At 47.3% G+C, this 19681-nt stretch overlaps 1 protein-coding gene across 6 annotated transcripts in view; it reads left to right on the top strand.

The window, feature by feature from the left end:
- Positions 1–19681, top strand: part of myo18ab (myosin XVIIIA b) — a 63468-nt gene that overhangs the window by 3567 nt on the left and 40220 nt on the right. For 3 of the 6 annotated variants that reach the window (XM_068318249.1, XM_068318251.1, XM_068318248.1), the window contains exon 3: positions 19375–19462. In XM_068318249.1, coding sequence (XP_068174350.1) covers positions 19375–19462 — 88 coding nt within the window. Of the gene's footprint in view, positions 1–7880; positions 8004–8085; positions 8292–9830; positions 9972–11698; positions 11844–12644; positions 12678–13423; positions 14579–18826; positions 18893–19374; positions 19463–19681 lie in introns of those variants that run through there. The other 3 variants (XM_068318246.1, XM_068318247.1, XM_068318250.1) reach the window with 3 other exon arrangements.

Raw genomic sequence — 19681 nt, 5'->3', positions numbered from 1 at the left:
GGAATCTGCTGTGGAACAAACAGGACGCTTCCTGACCCCCCCACACCCCCCTACCCCCCGGGACTTTCTGTTGGAGGAGAAGGAATGAGGTTTGAGGCCCCTGATAGAGACGGGGGAGAACCCACGCTCAGGACTGATGTTAGAACCCAAACTGGTTTTAGGTGGGGGGGGGGTCGTCTGGAGGACTGGTTTAAATGTTCAGACGTGTTGACGCTCATTTTGAACCTTGTGCTTTGGGGGTGGGAGGGTTGCGAAATAAACGTCTGAACATCCACTGACCTAAGACCCGATTCTGCTCAGCTCTAAACATGTTGGATGAAACTTTGATGGGACTCAATACGGGACTCTCCTGTAACGAGACACGACACTGACTCATGTCAAACCCCCACAATCCACAGTGTGACACACCCCACACATCACATTAGCTAACGTGTTGCTCCCATGCAGTATTGCACAGTTCCAGTTGAGTACATGTTCAACCACATAATTGTACATAGACAGTATTTTGTATTCGACCAATAGCCTATCCCATAAGCCCAGAGGGTCGTTGGGGCACCACAGACGATGTGTGTTTGTCATCACCTATCATAGCAAGGATACTTTATCACCCAAGCCCCTGGTGAAGTACTAGTCACATAGAGGAGTGTTCTCTCTCCTGGTGAAGTACTAGTTAGACAGAGGAGTGTTCTCTCTCCTGGTGAGCAGGGTTCTGAAGTGGTACTGTTCCTGAAGCTGTTTCCACCGGAATCACGTGTTTTGATTCTGTTAATCAGTTCCTAAATACCTTTGAATGACTTCCGGGTCGGGGTTCAGTCTACCCAGGTGGTGATGTGCAGTGTCGGTGGCTTCTACGTCCCAGGTCTGATGTGTGTGTGAAGCTGGGCTCTGGCTGGAGGACAGGAAGCTGTTCTCCACGGTGGACCTTTACCCTACCAGCAGCACTGTGGCAGGAAACAGCAGTGGAGGATGTGTGTCTGACTGGAACTCATGGAAAGCTAACAGGGCTAAACGTGTCACCTGTCTGGTCTCCCACACCTCACTCACCTGTGGAGTGAACCGTGAACAAACATCTGGCAGCACCTGTCTCAACTAGTCAGGAACGTGCTGTGGGTTTTCCTTTGGTCCCGTGTTTCTCCATGCTTTTATTTTGTAAGCGGTCACAGAGCTGTGAGTTCCTGTCAGACGAGCCAGCAGACAGGAATGCCACCGAGCGAGATGAAGCAGGGATGAATCACACCTTTGTTGCTCCTGTCACAAACACGCTTCATTTAATTACCGGGAGCGGTGTGTCGTTGACAGTCAACACAGAGGTGGTGACCATGCGTGTCATGCACACACTCCTACACACTCTGGGCTGGACACCTGTAGAGACTACTACTGGAAACTTCTTTTTCTGCATTTCTGTGTCATCCATCAGGAGCCGCGACCCTTGCTCATAGCGCCTGGGGGGCAGGTTGGGGTCAAGTACCTTCCTCACACAGACTGGGGGAATGTCAGGCTGCACCTCCAGAACCTGGTGGTGTTGGGATGAACTGAATGAACTGCTGCTGCTCCGTCTGTCATTCAGTCGAGAACCGATTCGGTCCGTCCTCTACCTACCCACTGGTTCTGGTGGTTATAGGTTTCAGTTCAGACATCCATCACTGGTGTGTCGTCTGCACCAACGCATGAAGTATATAAACTCCTCTGTCCGTTGTTGGATTGTTCATCATGTCTTGAGCATTGACATACGCTGTTGGTGTCACCTTGGGAATATGAGAATTTGTGTCAGTGATGTTGCACATGCCTGTGTGAAAGACATCTAACTGATGCAGCCAGGTTTCAGTTGACTGGTGTAGAGCAGCGCCGTCTGTAGTTTCTGCCTCACAGGTTGGATGGGTACCTGGAGCCACGGAGCGCAACAGTCACAGCTCCATTGTGTGGCTGCAGTTTGCTCCAAATGGTGCTGAGTCAGCACATTGCATCACGCGTATCCAACATGTTTTGTCTAAGGGACCCGACATCCAACCCTGTGAGGGTGTTTGTATCCCTCAGTTTGTTCCTCAGTCGTTAGTCTAGTTCTGTTAACCAGACAGCAAAGAGTCAAAGCTGGAATCACTTCACACTCGAGTCCCGGTTCAGTGACACCAAACTAGTCCCAGTGATCCCACAACATCATACAAGTGTTAGAACGAGTTAGAGCATTGAGTAGAGAGTACAGTATAAATTTATTGCATGTGTTGAATGGCCACGCCCTGTACCCATCACACCTGAGCATCACCATGACAACTATGTTAATGAACTTGGTGCTCAGGAATCAGAACGTGACATGGAAACAAGTAGCACCACTGAATGTCACACAGTAACTACAGGTTCAATGCATGTATATCTGACATGGAGCGGCCACGGCTGGTGAGGGCTCACCAGACCGGACCGGTACCACCACCAACGTTCCCAGTCATGGATACCTGGTGGTCCTAACACTACTGTATTACTGTCAGGATGGACCACAGCCGTCTTCTGGATTAAATATTCCAGTCCACACACGCACTAGAACGTGTTGGTGCTGGTTTCCCCTGCAGGAAGCGGGTCCAGGACCGCCTGCACACACCCTCAGCGTTTGCCTCTCTATTGGCTGTTAAGGGATTATGTGTGCTGATGCTTGAGGAGGTTAACCCAGCACTACTAGTCTCTTAATCCTCTTTCCTCCTGACTCTCGCTGGTCCGTTCACAGGCTGTCACCAACAGAGAGCCACATCCAGTCAGGGCCCAGATGTTCCAGTGAGGGCGAGCTGAACCCCCCCCTGCTGTGAGGTAATCAGAACGCCCTGCAGAGACGGATCAGCGGGGGTGTTGCTCTAATCAGGGAGCAGCTTTTAATTGATGCCGGCATCAGGCTAAGCTCGTCTTTAGCCAGCTGCTGCTAACACGCTGGGGCCGCAGGAGTCCACTTGGGCCCGAGACCATATGGTCGCCGGTTCAACACCGCAAACATCTGGAGTGTGAGCTGGCAGTGGAGAGGTGCACCTCCTGAGCACTGCCAAGGTGCCCTTGAGCAAGGCACTGTCCCCTTTAAAAGTTTCTCATTGGGGCACCATGAGGTCCCCCGAGTGTGTGTGTGTGTGTGTGCGTGTGCGTGTGCGTGTGCGTGTGTGCCTGCGTACGGGAAGGTTCTGGCCTGTACACTCGTTTAGATATGAACCTGTGACAAATGATAACATAACTAGAGTGGTAAAATAATTACCTCTTCGGGGGACCAGTAAAGTTTGATTCTCCTTCTACTAGTACAATATATGTATATGTACATATATGCAGTAACATAATCTCATGTTACTGTACAAATAATCAGAGTAAAACATGTTATATTAAAATACGTACGTGCAGTTCCAATGCCTACCGTTAAGTGTCACTCATGATTCACGTGATCGATTTAATCCAGGTTAGTTTACAGTAAATTTTAATCCTGATAATTTAATCCTTGAGGAGAAGAAAACAAGGAACGCTCCACCAGTTTTTAAGATCATCAACAACAACAACAGTCAGAGTCACTGTTGATGATCCACTGTAGCTACTGTAGCATGTAGCATGTAGCTTAGCTTTAGAGTGAGGGTGGAGGAGGAGGGAGGAGTTATTGTGGGTCAGAGTCAGAGTTGTCATCAGAGAGATGTTCACCACTACCACTGTCTTCACTAGCCTTTACTTTATCATCCATGATAAACAGTAAAGTATCCAAGGTAGGAAGCCTGTGGCTCTGAAATGCTAACAGAGACAACAACAACAACAACAACAAGAGGGGGAGATGAGTGTTGGAGCTGCGGCAGTGCTGCCCCCACATGGGTTGTGGCAGAAAGGGGAACTGCAGTAGTCAGATATTGCGGCATGTGTTCATATCACTGAATGTTCGGAAGTGGAATGATCATATGTTGAGGACTACCTGTGTGTGCGTGTATGTGTGTGTATGTATATATACATATATAATGTGAATGTACAATACACTGATTGGGCCGGTGAATTCTGGACTTCTGCCTTCTGATTAACAGCAAACAGGTTGGGTGTCAAATAATACTTGTTGCCCATAAGGAATGAAACGTTGGTGGTTCGAGCCCAGTTCTGGTGTCCTCTGTGTTCCTATCCAGGTTCTTCTGGCTGGAGTACTTCTACTTGAATCCTTGAGGATTTCTCGTTTGCTGGTGACTGAATATGTCTGACCTGCAAACCGGCGTTTCTTTGTCTACAAGCTTAGATGTTGAAGTGGAGGCTGAGGCCTGGTCAAAGCTCAGTCGACCTCTGGACAGTCTAAATGTAGTTTTTGAAAATAGAAAATGTCCATATTCGGTGAGGGTTGAAGCAGCTGCAATCCTGTTCAGGGTGTCCAGGGTTTTAAAGGGTCACCATGAACCCCTGGAGATGGTCTGCACCAGCACTAGTCCGTCAGAGGCCAGTGTGGTTTGGTGTTTCATCACACCGTTAAATTTATTTTGCAGGCTGAATTATTTACAAAGAAGCTGCTGACGCGATGAATAATTGAGATGTCTGCTGAGGAACAGATTTGTCTGAGCATAAAGGAGGTCTGGAGGATTCAGCATCTGTTCTGACGACGTACAAAGAGTTGTTTGTTTCAGAGTCACGGGGAGAAGGAGGCCGGCGTATAGGAACGACTTTGTTCCTGGACGATGCCAGTTTTGTCCTATGTGTTTTATCTGGTGTATATTTCCTTCCCTTTGGACATGGGTCCTGTGCCTGACCTTAACATGAGGGTGTACTGTAGGTGTGTTGGGTAGGTGGGCTGGTAGGGTTGTCACAAACCCCTCAGGTTGTGATCCTGATCCAGTAGGCCTGAACATATCGTAGGCAGACTCAGCAAAGAGTGAAGTGAAGGGTGTAAACCAAGAGGTCATGAAGAGAGGGAGATCCGAGGTGTGAGGAAGGGGATGCTGCAGATGAGGATGCCCATCAGGGCGAGGCCGGTGGTGCTGCAGCCTCAGGTCGGTCCTGGTGGGACGCCACCTAAACCCACCGCGTCAGCAGTTTCTCTGTCCAGACTCAGCAGTCAAAGCAGACCGCATCAGCAGGATGTTTCCATGGTGCCACGCCGCTCCAGAATGCTGGTGCAGGTTGTTTGTGGAGCTGAAGGTCACCCCACTGGTCGTCAGTGAGGACAGTTATATAACATATGGATTCACCGACGTGTGTCAGTCCAGGCTGGTCTCAGCCCACTAATACCCCAATGAGTGGTGGGAAGGAGCAGCCAAACCAGTGACCCGGTGAACACGACACAGCGGGGTCTTCCCCGTGTTTAATTCATGATTTCAGTTACAATGGGCAGCTCCGTGGACGTCGTGTCAGGCTCACGGCACGCCTGTTTGCCTGATTTGTACCGTGTATGAATGGTTTGTCTGTGGATCATCATCATCTTCAGGTCATGCAGGCCCAGAGAATCTAGTTCTGCCATTTCCTGTATCCCACATCTGTGACCCCTGACCTTTGGGTCAGAAGGAGGACGTGGGGGCGACAGGAAGTTCCATCAGGGGCGTGGCCGCTCGTCACATTCTGTACATTGAATGGAGACGGAAACAGTCCTCAGTTTGTGTTGGATTACTCCCCAGCAGAGGAGAGGAAGTGTGTGTTCTGTCACACCCACAGACAACACAGGAAATACCATTCCCCATTTACTGCAGAGACAAAACACCCCCAAACATCACTATTAGGGTTTAAACCCCATTTACACACAGATTAGTGAGAGGCTGTTGTGTCTCAATGGAACAAGATCTTTTATGAATGAAGGATGAACATCTAAACATCCCTGAAATGTTTGTTGTCAGCTTTCATAGCAGTTTGGAAACACACACACACACACACACACACACACATTGAATCATGTGATGTTATCGACCAATCACAGGTTGACAGCGTGCTGCTGGTGGGTGTTTGCTTCACAAAGGGTCTGAATTATGTCATTGATCACACAATCATTCACTCGACACACACACTGCACGATGAACTCAGGGGTGGGAAGGGTCGTTTGAGTGGGCGGAGCTACAAATCACATGACTTATCCTCTGGTGTCCAGCTGGCTGACTGTCAGAGCAGACACACACACACACACACACACACACACACACACACACACACACACACACACACACACACACACACACACACACACACACACACACACACACACACACACACACACACACACACTACTGTTAACCTTTAGGAAGTTCACTTTAACTGATAGTTTAGACCAAACAAACACGTTAATGTGGGAGAGGAAATCTGTTATACTGGGTGATAGAGTTCAGGGACCGTGTGTGTGTGTGTGTGTGTGTGTGTGTGTGTGTGTGTGTGTGTGTGTGTGTGTGTGTTATATCTGCTGAGCTCTTGAGTACATAAAACAGTGTATTCTCATGGGTGAAATTCACATTAAACTTGTTAATTTACTGTCAGAGCTCTTCCATGCTGGGCGTTCGTCTGATACTGTAGTCGATATAGTTGGTTGTCAAGATTCCAACAACCGACTTAACAACATCCCTAGATGCGAATGATCAACTTAAGAACAACTGTGTGTCGTATCCACTGCTGCAGTTCCCCTTTCTGCCACAACCCCCACCGAGCAGCGTAACATTAACACCCCACAGGTTCAGGAACCAATGTTGTCCTCCACTAGGAACTAAATGATGTAGGAACCAATGTTGTCCTCCTGTAGGAACTAAATGATGTAGGAACCAATGTTGTCCTCCTGTAGGAACTAAATGATGTAGGAACCAATGTTGTCTTCCTGTAGGAACTAAATGATGTAGGAACCAATGTTGTCCTCCAGTAGGAACTAAATGATGTAGGAACCAATGTTGTCTTCCTGTAGGAACTAAATGATGGAGGAACCAATGTTGTCCTCCTGTAATAATGACATCACTTTAATATTTAGAGTAGTAATGACATTAGTAGTAGAGTAGTAATGACCTTCAAATGACCTCGAATGGAGATTATAGATTTAAATTTAATAAATAACGACTTACAAACAATTCAGCTTGTGAACAACCTCTCTGAACCACATGTGTTCGTATGTTGAGGACTACCTGTCCTTAACAGTTTGTCTGTGAGGGGGTTGGTTTCTGATCCACAGTGATGCGTTCACTGACTCTCAGCTCACAGTGATGTATCTGTGGCTGATGGGATGTCTAAAGACCGAGCAGGAAGTCTTGAATGAATGTCAGCGCTTTAGGGGCGGTGTTGTCTTTACTGTGGGGTTCTAAACACAGACTGACGCCACACTGCCTGAGTGTGTGTGTTGTCGGTGTGAGTCTGTTCAGACACATGGACAGGTATTCTGCCCTGTGAACACAACAGACAGGTTAGTGTGAACAGAGTCTCCATTGACGTCTGTCAGCTTCAACTGATGCATTTATTCAGGAAGTGTTTTCATGATCTGTCTTTCTGACTTCATTCCAACGCCGGCAGCTTTTATTTAATCTCTGAACAAAAGACATTCATGACAAACGTCTTGAAGAGCCGAAGCTGTTTGTCTCTTTTCTTACTGACGTGTGTTGTCAGTGACAGACCAACAACAGCTCCCATGATGCCGTCTGTTTTCTTCACCTTCCCACTCGACCACGGCTGTCGTAACTTGTTGCATGAATTATTGAATAGTGCTGATATATCTGCACCAGGCCTTCTGTGTTTTGTCTGTCATAACGCTCCCACAATGCTTTGCTTCACTGCATTCCATGACTTTCCTTGTTGGTGCCCCGCCCTCTGCTTGAAGCTACTCTCGGTTTCCCCAGACAGCTGGGGGGGGGGGTGTGTTCGTGTGTGTCCGTCTGGCTCCATCTAGTGGTTGATGGAACCAGATGGCGCTGAAGCTGCTGCTCGTTTCTCTGTGACTGTTTCCTGTCTGGGTGTCATGAACATGTTCATCATCACGCTGTGTTTCACTCAGTGTACTGTTTTCTGAAGATCTCCTTCATAGCTGATTTACGCTCTGTTATTAATCTCAGTCTGCAGAGTCGCCTCCTCTGAACCAGGTAGTACAAAACAGATTCTACAAGAAAGCCGTGGAGTGGAAGTTAAAAACAGCGTCTGCTTTTCTTTGGCTGCTTTCTGCAGATGGTCAGACTTCCTGCTCTGCCTCGCAGCAGCTTGTCACAGGAAGACGATTCTTCTTGCAACACAGACCGTTGGTCGGTAGGGCTATTTAGCTTCGTGCATACCGAAACACACAGTACAGAAAGCAGGCTGAGACCATAGGCCTGATGAAGCAGACAAGAGATGGGACGGCATGCAGCGGTCTGGTTACCAGCCGACCGGATGAGGTGGGTTCTCATTTATCCTGGTCAAAGCAAGGCGCTGATATTATGACCAGGAACAACCAGAACAGGAAGCAGCCGCTGACATCTCTCCACAGCTGAGCTTCAGGGTGAATGAACTGCCCAGCTGGCTATAACAAGAAACCGTTACCTCAAGTTAAGGAGGGAATTTATCCACACTTAGAAATAACATATAAGAAAACTGAAGAATCAAATTGAGTTATTGGTTTGATCCCCTTGTGACGGAGCCTCATGTCGTGCTAACTTTTAATCGTGGCAGAACCATTCCAGAAGGACACCTTCAGCGCCTACCAAGAGTTGAATGTCTACGTAGAGCTGAATGCCTACATGGTGTTGAGGTGTATCCCTTCCCATTCCTACGTAAAGTTGAATGCGTAGAGCTGAATGTCTATGTAGAATTGGATGTCTACATAGATCTTGAATGTATACGTATAGTTGAATGCCTATGTAGAGATGAATGCCTACGTAGAGCTGATTGTTTACGTAGAGTTGAATATCTACATAGACATGAATGTCTACTGTACATAGAGTTGAATGCCTACATAGTTAAATGTCTAATTAGCGCTTATTGTCCACATGGAGTTGTATGTCTAAGTAGAGTTGAATGCTGAAATGTTTGTATGCAGCCACAGTTATCTGGGGTCTTATTAAATAGCTAAAAGTTCTGAAATAGGGCGGCTGCTCTGTGTCAATAGTCAGTATCCTGTACTCTTTTCACGCCACCCCCCACCCCCATTGAGGTTCTGCATCAGCTGCTGAAGACAGAACCTTCTGAATTACCACTAAAGCTCCGGGTCTCCTCCTAATTTAGACACTAAAGAGACATTTTCAGACGTAGATTCAGTGAAACTCACAGTGGAAATGTTCTGTTTGTGATTAGCTGTTGACTGACTGGATCAGTAATGTTCCATTCCCCAGTAGACTTTTATTGTGCTGTTAAACATGGTATTTGGATCACAGTTTAACTTTTAGAGCCATGCCATCATCAGTGTTTGTGCTACTAAGGAACCTTGTGAATGTTGCTTATCCATCATGAAGTACAGCTGAACAAAAAGACCCGTTTGTCATCCCATCCTGTAGCCAAATGAGAAAGTGTAAATCAGCTGTCGCTAGCTAGAAATGAACATCTTCTGTCCGTTTAGCATCAGGTTCCATCTGAAAACATTCCATCTTATCGACTGGAATGTTTGATCTTTAAAGTCATTGTTCTCCGTTCCATATGAATACTAATAACAGTGAAGTGTGTCAGGAGAGCCTCAGACACTAAACACGTGATCTCTGCGGGACTCATGAAGTCTTGGCTGTGTTAGCCTGAAAACAGAAGCACACATGTACTCAGGCAGCAGCAGCTGAGAGCCGGTGGCTGACGGTGGCTGACGTTTGACGCTTGGAGCCAGTTGGGGGGTTCTGAGCAGACCCCACCGGACTGGAGAGCAGAGGCTCCTATTTTTAGCCGTGGTATCACAACAGCTGTCCCCACATCTCCTGTCTGTCCGTGTCAGGAATAGCCGTCCTATCAGGATGCCCCGTTCCAGGCCCTGCTCTGTCCACTGACAGGCTCCCGCTGCTGTCCGTGAGATCCATTTTGCTCACTTTTTGATTCCAGCAGGGACATCTGAAGACTGCTTGGACGGAAGATCTGTGGAGTGGTCCCTTCACTGACAGGTAGAACAGTCTGTGATACCGGTTTGTGGGCTTTCTGTAGAGGACTGTCTGATAAGAGTGGTGCCTGGTGGCTCCATGGACGTTGGCCCTATTTTTAGACTGATCTGAGGGGGCTAGTTGAATAGTTTTCCAACATGCGGTAGCATTTTACAACAGCATCTTTATGGCGTTGTAAGAGGTTTGTCCTACTCAGAAGTTCGTCGGTGAGTATCGGTTTGGATCTCTCCAGGTTCGTAAAGTTCATGTCTGGTGATGGACTGAGGTTTAGTCCAGCTAGCACCATCCTTTCAATTGCTATTGAATGTGTTCTGTCATTGGTCTAGGAATCAAACGAGGCTTTTAGACCCCTTACCCGTCAGCCTTAGTGAGAAGAGCCTCTAGTTTCTCCTGGATGTTAAAGCTAGCTGCTATTCAGAAGGCGGCCGTTTGAGGATTCGGTGGTCAAACTCTCGTATGAATGGAAAATTCCGGCAAAGAGGACTAAAATTTGGATAGAAAAGATTCTCCTTGAAGCTAACTGAATGTAAGATGTTCTGAGTCTCTGTGGCACCTTTTAAGAACCTTTCAGGTTGATGTTTTGTGGATGTGGACACGGCAGACAAACCGTCACCACTTGAACAAAGTCCATCAGAACCTTCTGGGTGATGTTGCTCAACAGTCTGACAGACGTTGACCTCAACACCTCCGTGGCTGAGATGATTAGTGACATGGTCACTGTGCTATAACAGTCCAATGTCTGTTCTGTTGCCATATGGCATTTGTATGGAGCCTGTTTCATCTGAACAGTTGGCTTTTCAAAAGCCTAATCCAGCCGCTAATGGGTACTGAGTAGGTCCAGACCTGGAAACAGGCTGGACCTGGTCAGTGAAGCCGTTCTGTTGGAACGTGGGTCCTGCATATTGGTCTTTTCAAGCCAGAGACTCTAGTTGTTTTCTCATGATCATATGTTGTTTGAATGGACAGTTTCATCAGATCATGAACCAGTGGGGGGGTTATGTTCCTCGTTTCTCTCTGTTGGTCTCAGGTCGTGTTGGGCATCAACTTTAGTTTGATCTTGAACATTTTCTCATCCTATTCAAGTTCCTTTCATGTACTTGTACTTTCATGTACTCTATGCACTGTGTTTGTTCACTGATGTAGTTCTCACGGTGTTTCACCCGTTGGAGCAGAAAGCCTGTCGTCATTGAGCCTGTCTGTGTCTGTCTGGTGTCATTATCATACCTGCAGACGGTCATCTATTAAAAAAAGATTCTGAAAATTTGGTGAGGTATAACGTGTTTGCCATCTCCTGAGAATAGGAGAGGCTGCTGAGGAGATGCCCGACCATCTGCACAGTCCTGCTTCAACAGCAGGAAACACATGAAGAAGACCCCCCCCAATGTTGTTGGCGTCACCTGTCCTCTAAAGTCTTAACACAGATAAAGTGTAGAGGATCAAACCGATTGGTTTTGTTTCTGACTCACGGGGGTCATGAATGTCCCACGGAGCAGTTTAAAATGATTCAAGCATTATTTTTAGAGGGTGGTGTTCAGCTGGGGGGGTGGTCAGTCCCTCTCCATCTGGCCTTAGTTCCTGCTTGTTAATAGAATGTCAAGATTAGCACACGAATGCTAATGTGCAGCATCACATTTTATCATTTCTCTGAAGCTCCTCTCTCCTTCATCCTCATCTTCTTCACCATGTGTTATAGTGACCTTTGTAGACACTCACTTCTTCTCCTCTCCTAGCCTCTCTACCTCCTCCCATCCTTTGCTCACCTCCTCCCTCCTGGTCCATGACAGCAAACCGACCACCATGGCCTTCTCATCTCGCTTTTCCTTCTGGGAGCAAAAGGAAAGTGTCATTCAACTGTTTGACTTGCATGGAGTTGTGGTGTGTAACGCTCTGACTTCTTGTGTGTTAACAGTTGTGTGCGTGTTGTGTGACATTATACTAAGAACCGGTTGGCTGAACTCGCATACAGGCTGTAGGGATGGGCATGAGTTCTAAATGCAGAGATGCAGCTGATTATTGAAATGAATGATGGAGAGACGTCCCACCAGGGCACATGACAGGCTGTGTCAGGTGATGTGTGTGTCATGTCTGGGGTGTGTGTGGCCTTACATCCTGTTGTGTTGGTGCTCCTTCAACCAATGAGGAATAGCTGTGCTAGCAGAAACACCTCAGAGCTCATAACGTGGTTCAGGTATGTCTCCGGTCTAGTTGGAGAAACATCGACATACGTGTCATTCGTTGGTTAACTGGTTTGTGGGGTGAGCAGAGTTATTATTAAGTTCCGCTTCAAAGCGGCGATGTAATTGTCAATGTTCTTGTGACAAAGTCAAATTTCAACTTCTGTACACTCAGAAACTGGGTAAGATAGAATGATTAGGAAGAAGGTTGGTGTGAGTAAGACCATAGATCAAAGGTCGTACTTTGTGGTCAAAGGTATGCACTTGTCAGGTACTACTTCCAGGGTACCCTGACCTACCTTTCGTGGGATGTTGCAGTCTGTAACTGCCGTTCTTTATTAAAATGCAGACGTGACTCTAATGCCCATCCCTGAGCTGTGAAGCTAAAGAAACGCCTGAGCTAGCTGTTGAGCATGTTTTTAGGCCTGCGTGTTGTGTGATGTCAGGAATCCTGGTGTGATGTCAGAGGATAAAGCAGGTTTCCCTTATATCATACCTTTAGATCAAAGAAGAGAACAGTCCGGACAGCAGCAGTGTGAGTACACGTTACACAGTTCTGCATTAGTGAACAGGTTTTATCTATTAGCTGTGAGTTAATGTCAGTAAAGAGCACGCTGGTATCATGATTCCTGCGTGAGGTCTATTGGCTTAGAGACTTCTCAAGATTCGTATTGAGTAAATGCAAACCTAGTTTCATGACCTGGCTCTTAATTTGTCTAGAATGTCATTTACAGTTAGCTGCCTTCTGTTAGCAGCTGAACTTACTCTTTGATCCTTCACACTTCCTCCTAAACTTTCTGCAAACCCTGTAAATAAGAAACACAAAATCAATCAAATCGATGTTTGAAGGTTAAACGAACATAACAAGACCTCTCCTGCGACGCAGAGATAATTATTCTGATGCAATGTTTGACATTTGTCCCACTATTTGCACAGATTATATATAATATTAAATTATGTGTCTTTTAAATATCTCCAAACTCTTGCTGGGACAAATGTTAAACGGGGTTTAGGTCAAATTTAAGCTGAAAAAATGACACTATTTCTCTAAAATCTAAATGTAAATGTTAGTGTCACAGGTATGTATGTAATCTCTCTTTATAAAAAAAAATCTCTTTTTTTCTTTCTTTTATTTCTGTTGTGATCCCTGATACGTAGTGTGTGTAATACGTATTATTATGTGGGCGTTTCTGCTAAAGCTTCCTCTCAAACTGTTTTCTTTGATGCTTTTTCTTCATCATCCACTTTCTCATCCCTCCTTTCTTTCCATTTTTTGAGTAGCCAGACCACAATGGGGTCCCAAGCCAGGCCAAGTCAGTGCCAGCTCTAGATCCTGGCAGGGGATTATTCCGGACAAAAAGTCCATCACCCTACCGTTCAGAGTCAGCAGCCCGGGTCAGGAGTCCCTCACCTCCAAAAATCAGAAGCCCTGTCAAAGTGCCAGAACGTTTCAAAAGTCCTGAGCCACCAAGGGAGTTGAGGAGTCCAGGACCAACTCTGAGCCCAGAGCCAGTTACAAAAAGTGTCCAACAGCAAAATGGCACAGTGGGCAAGAGCATGGTAAATGGTACAACCTCTGGGGACTTCAAACATCCGGACACCAGCACCAACCACACGGATACTAGAGACGACCAGGGTCTGACACGTAAAAAGGTGGTCAAGGTGGTTCGTCGTGTTGTCAGAAAGGTCCTGCCTATGGAGGAAGACGAGGTCAGTCCACCACCAGATAAAGCTCCAGAGGCCGCCAAGCCTCATGCTGAACCGGCTAAAGCAGCACATAAAGCTCAAGTGATGTCATCGTTCTCTTTTAAACATGATGTCATCAAAACAGATGACAGAGATAGCATTTCACAAGGCCTGACGAACTTCATGAGTAGAGGCAGGACGAGGGACCCACGCCCTCGAATAGGCAAGGGTGAGCCATCAGAAAGAAGGGAGTCTGAGAAGAAAAACGAGACAAAAGTAGAAAGAATTGAGCCAGAGGAGCAGGACAAGACTACCCTGAAGCCACCAGAGGTCCATCACCAACCTACAAGCTGTGGTCCAGCTTTGAGCGACGTCAAAAGTCCTGCAGGTGCTATGAACTCGGTAAACTCAGCTCCAACTTCCAGATCAACTCATTCCAGGCCGATATCTCTCCCAACAGTTGTTGGCTTCATCCCGACACCTAAGCCTGCACAGCCACCTTCATCTCCTGGCTTCATATCTCCACCCAAACAAACCACCAAAAAGCCCACCCCTGCAAAACTTCCTACTGCCACGCCAGTGGGCAAAAACTCTTCCTCCATCTCTCCTTCATCACGGTTCTTCAAAGATCAAAAACCCTGCCGACCTGCAACTCCTGTGAGCCCCGATGCCTCCCTGAACATCCCTGGGTCATTGTCGCCCCATCCTGAAGCCATTGCCCCAAAACAAGCTGCTGTCATCCAGCAAGAGGTAGAGTCTGCACTCAGCATGCCTTGCTAACGTCTAACACTTGGGTGTGAAAATAGCATGGCCACTTAGAGCGCATGCCTCAGTGTTAGAGCTCTGTGGTGCTCGCAGACAGAAGCCACTGAAGGTACCCTCATTCCTGTCATCCATCCAGTTCTTCTGTCAGGGAGGCTTTCTACTGGCCAGGCTGGTCTGGTTCTTTTTGGAAACACTGGTCAAGTTTTCTGTTTTGGACTTACTACTATTAGGCAGCATGTAGAGGGAGTAGTAAGTACAGATTAATTCCTGATCCCAGTTCTGGTGACTTTTCGGGTCCACATTTTGTCTTTGGCTTACTAATTACTTCATACAATTTCCTCCGGGATTAATAAAGTATCTATCTATCTATCTATCTATCTATCTATCTATCTATCTATCTATCTATCTATCTATCTATCTATCTATCTATCTATCTATCTATCTATCTATCTATCTATCTATCTATCTATCTATCTATCTATCTATCTATCTATCTATCTATGTAGTTTGCATATGGAAATGTTGACTTTATTGACAGAATCTTTTTAAGGAGTGTTTTTGAGCTATAAAAGACTAGCCTCGCTTGTCGCCCGTGCCCATCTGGTCTACATGTTTGCAGCATTCCCTTCAAGGTGATAGGCTTGAAGCTAAAAAGATGGTTCAGTTCTTCAGGAACTTCACACATTACTAGTTACTCACACTTACTCACACGTAACTAGTGTTTAACCTGTTCTTTTAGTGACTTCCCTTACCCTTTACTCCAAAACACATTGTCATGCGGGGCAGCAGTAGATCGGTCCACCGGGTTTTGACATGGGGACCGCAGGGTGGCTGGTTCAGCACCCACGTGGACCAAAATATTTGGAGTGTGAACTGGCTGTGTAAGGAGCCAGATTACCTCCTGAGCACTGCCGAGGTGCCCTTGAGCAAGGCATCGCCCCCATTACAAGCTGCTCATCTGGGTGCACCATGAAGGAGCTGCCCACCGCTACACCTCTCATCATTATCTGTGTGTGTGTGTATGTGTGTGTGTGTGTGTGTGTGTGTGTGTTTTTAGGCCTGTACCATACATTTTTACACGTGTGTGTAATGATTACTCACTCATGTGGAAAATAACTTCCCGTATGGGGGACTAATGAACTCTGCCCAGAGATTTGTTGGGGGCGGGGGGCATCTGGGTTATGGTTCGCATCTCTTTATTGGCTGGAAAGCTTTTTTTAAATGATGTGTGTGTGCGTGAGTGTGTGCACAGACTCCTGTAGGGTGCATGTTTTGCGACAGAACTCAGTCACATCCATGTGTTGTGTCTGTTTTAGGGGGTTGTGTCTGTTTTAGGGGGTTGTCTGTGCTTTGGGGCATTGCTGCGTCTTAAAGTGTTGCTGCTGTGACCTGTAGGCGACCCCACCTAGTCCCACTGAGGAGGCTCAGAGACGCCTGATGAAGATCTTCAATGCTCCTGTAACTCCACCTGCTCCTCATGTGGCTGTGTTATGTTGACTCAACGACTCTAACACATTTAATCTAATGGTTGTGTTGAAGAACGACGACTTGGTAACATGTTTAATTTAGTGGTTGTGTTGTTACACAGTGGAGCTACTTGTCTAACAAACATTCTTCTGTGTTAAATATGTTTGCACCGATTTCCTCTCCTGAACGGTTTGCCAGAATTTCTTCAAGGCTGACAGATAGTCCTGCTCTTTGGCCTCCCCAAGTTTGTCCCAGACCTGAGTTTTTGCCTCCATGACCACTCGGAATGCAGTGGCGCCAGGCCATAATTCAACAAGATTCGATAAGATGGCATCCCTTTCGGTGTCGACCACCGAGTTCGGGGGTTGCCACCATGACAGGCACCAGATACCTTGCAAAAACAATTCGGAGCAGCTGTTTCGACAATGTAGGCAAAGAACATGTCCATTCTGACTCTATACGCCCAGCCTACTGTTTGTGGGCACGTTTGGGCCTGCTGAGTCTGACGGCTGAGCTGTGAGGCTATAAGCAAGCCCACACCAGCCCGCCGCCTCTCACCTTGGGCAACACCAGAGAAGTGGAGATTCCAGCCCCTCTCAAGGGTTTGGGTTCCAGAGCCCAAGCTGTGGGTGCAGATGAGCCCGACTATGTCAAGTTGGTACCTCTCAACCTCCCTCACAAGCTCTGGCTCCTTTCCCCCAGCTAGGTGACATTTCATGTTCCTAGAGGTAGTACTCTTTGTCTGGGGATTGGGTCGTCAAGCCCCATGCTTACGACTGCCACCCAGTCCACACTGCACCCGTCCCTTACGGTTTCCTCTGCGGGTGGTGAGTCCACTGGAGGTTGGGCCCAAGTCCTTTCAGGCCGTGCCCGGCCGGGCCCTACAGGCAGAGACCCAGATGTTGCTCCATACCGGGCAACATCTGGGTCCTTGATATTGTTGTACTCATAGGGTTTTGAGGCTGCTCTTAGTTTGGCCCGTCACTCAGGACCTGTTTGCCAAGGAAGACCCTACCAGGAGCATGAATTCCCTGGCAACGTAGCTCCTGGGATCATTCGACTCTGTTGCCAAACAAGGATATTAACAAAACTCTGCATGCGGTGATGATGGTGTGTGCTTATTGGTGTGATATCACTTCCTGTTAACATAGTATTCCCAGCCCTAGTTGCTCATTTGTTTTGCACCCCAGTCATAATTGCAGCCTTTGAATCGGTTTGACTCTCCTGCGGTTCCATTCTGACCTTGTCTTCTTCACTTCCTGCTCACGCTGCTGCTGCTGCTGTCTTTGTCTTCACCCACCGCTTTGGCTCAGCTGGAGCCTGCTGTCAGTGTTTGGTCTGGCGTCCAGGCTGTGTCCTCGTCCTCACCACTGTCTCAGGGCTCCATTCAGGTACCGCTGCCTCCCTCTGGGCTGGAACTCATGTGGTTTGTCTGAGCGTCTGTCCAACTCCCCCTCCAGTCCGTTCCCCTTCGTTGCAGTAGAACCAACATTAGTATCAGGTTGGGACAATAGTGAAACTGGATGTAAGACTGAATAAAGTTGTACAGACGTAACAGTTGCACCCATGTGGACACCACCATGGATATGGGGACATAGGTTGGTGCCAGTATATTCTAGACTTAGAGTGTTTGGAAGCTGATACTGTTTAAGTGAATTATTACATCCCGCTTCAAAGCGGTGATGTATTGTAATTGTCAGTGTTCGTGTGTCCGTCCATCCGTTTGAATGTCCACCAAATATCTTCGCAACCGCTGCAGATAGAAAGATGAAACAAAAAGCACATGACTCATGACTGAGAAAACTAGGTCAAGGTCAAATTTAAACTTTTGTACACTCAGGAACCGGATAAGATAGAAAGACGAGGGAGAAGGCCAGTGTGAGTTAGAGCGTAGATCAAAGCGGTGCTTTGATCAGTAACAGTCGGTTAAAGCACAAGCTTTGATCTTTGAACTATGCAAGTAGGTCAGGGTAAAATTTTGAATACAGGGGTGTCCCGGGATGTTGCAGTCTGTGAGTGCATTGGTTCTAGTTCTAAACTTGCAGTAGCTAGCTCGTTTTGTCAGACGGTTGCTGAGTCGGCGTCCCACATCCGACCGACTGCAGCCCCCTGTTTGGGTTTGGTGTGACAGAGCAGAACATGGTAAATGAGAGCTTGCTGGCCCCTCCTCCTGTAAAGGTTTTTTCCTCAGGTGTTGAGAAGGGGTGTTCACACCTTTACCTGGATGGAAGTCTGGTTTTACAACATGACAGACATGACAGACCTGGTCTGGTGTCACTTTGACGCACCAGACACTTTTCATGACTGTCGTCATTCTAGACGACTCTTTGTGTCCCTGATGTGATGATTGATCCACGCTGCAGCCGATTTGTTTGTCTTTCCTCTGCCTTTCAAAAGTACCTAAAAAGTTCCACATTTTGTGTGTTTTTCTCTGTTGCTAACACAGCTCAGTGGAATGCTATAACATTGTGCTTTAGACTGTAATCAAACCGTACCAGGATTCAGTTTAATCCAGATTTAGAACTCCTCTTTCTGTTGGACCAAACGACCCCAGTTTGATCCAGATCAGAGGTTTACACCTGAACGTTCAGTTCTGGATCAAACTGAAGTCTAAGGTAATAAAGTGAAAGCGCTGCCTGCTCAGATGCATTAACAGAACCCAGTCCTGCTTCAGTTTGTCTGTCTGTGCTGTTAATCTGTTCTTTCTGTCTGGGGGGGCTCATATCAATATGATCTCTGAACATTTCATGCTGGCATACGATCCAGGGATCAGTGGAAGAGGATCCCACCGAGCTCCTGCTGGCGTCTCATGCTGCAGCTAAAGCGTCCCAGGTCTGGTCCTAAGTCAGTTCTACCCCCGGCTCGCCCCCGTCACCCCCCACAGAGTGTCCTGCCCCCCCCCCCTTGCTTGTGAAGTGCGTTGTTCCCCTCATGACGTGAAATGCCAGCATTCATCAGTCTGTGTGTGTTCACTGACATGTTTGATTTTACTGTGTTGTCACCTTTGACCCTTTGTGTTCACTGACCCGAGGTCTACCTTACATTCTGGTCGGCCGCGTTGCGTTTGAGCGTCTCACAGATAAACACACACACGCACACATACACACCTTGATAGAGCATGAAGTCCTCGGTGGACAGAGATCCCACACCTGTCCTGCATGCTCATCATCCTCCCTTCATGTCCATCTAGCTGCACCAGAACCAACACCGGTTTGTCGTGTCCACTGACGGGTGTGTCTGTTCTGACGTGTCCACTGACGGGTGTGTCTGTTCTGACGTGTCCACTGACGGGTGTCTGTTCCGTTTGTCTCCAGGTGAAGACGGAGGAGGAGATTGCAGCGGAGCAGGTCTGGTACGGATCTGAGAAAGTTTGGCTGGTCCACAAAGACGGCTTCTCCCTGGGTGAGATGGATTACTGGGCTCAATTCTGGACGCAGGAGCGTTCTATGAAACGTATGGCAGAGGGACGCAGTGTTAATCTGTAAATCCTGAATACTGACGTGTCCCTGTTGGGGTGGTGTCAGTGTGTGTAGAGGCTAAGATGTAAGACCACCCAACTTCAGACCCACTGACTGAACCTGCCAAACGGCAACACAATGCTCGTTTTACACGCTGCAGTGA

Source organism: Antennarius striatus, chromosome 6, assembly GCF_040054535.1.
Source record: "Antennarius striatus isolate MH-2024 chromosome 6, ASM4005453v1, whole genome shotgun sequence".
Classification (NCBI taxonomy): Eukaryota; Metazoa; Chordata; class Actinopteri; order Lophiiformes; family Antennariidae; genus Antennarius; species Antennarius striatus.
Note: the sequence above shows the minus strand (reverse complement) of the source record. Positions and strands in the feature narration are given on the sequence as shown.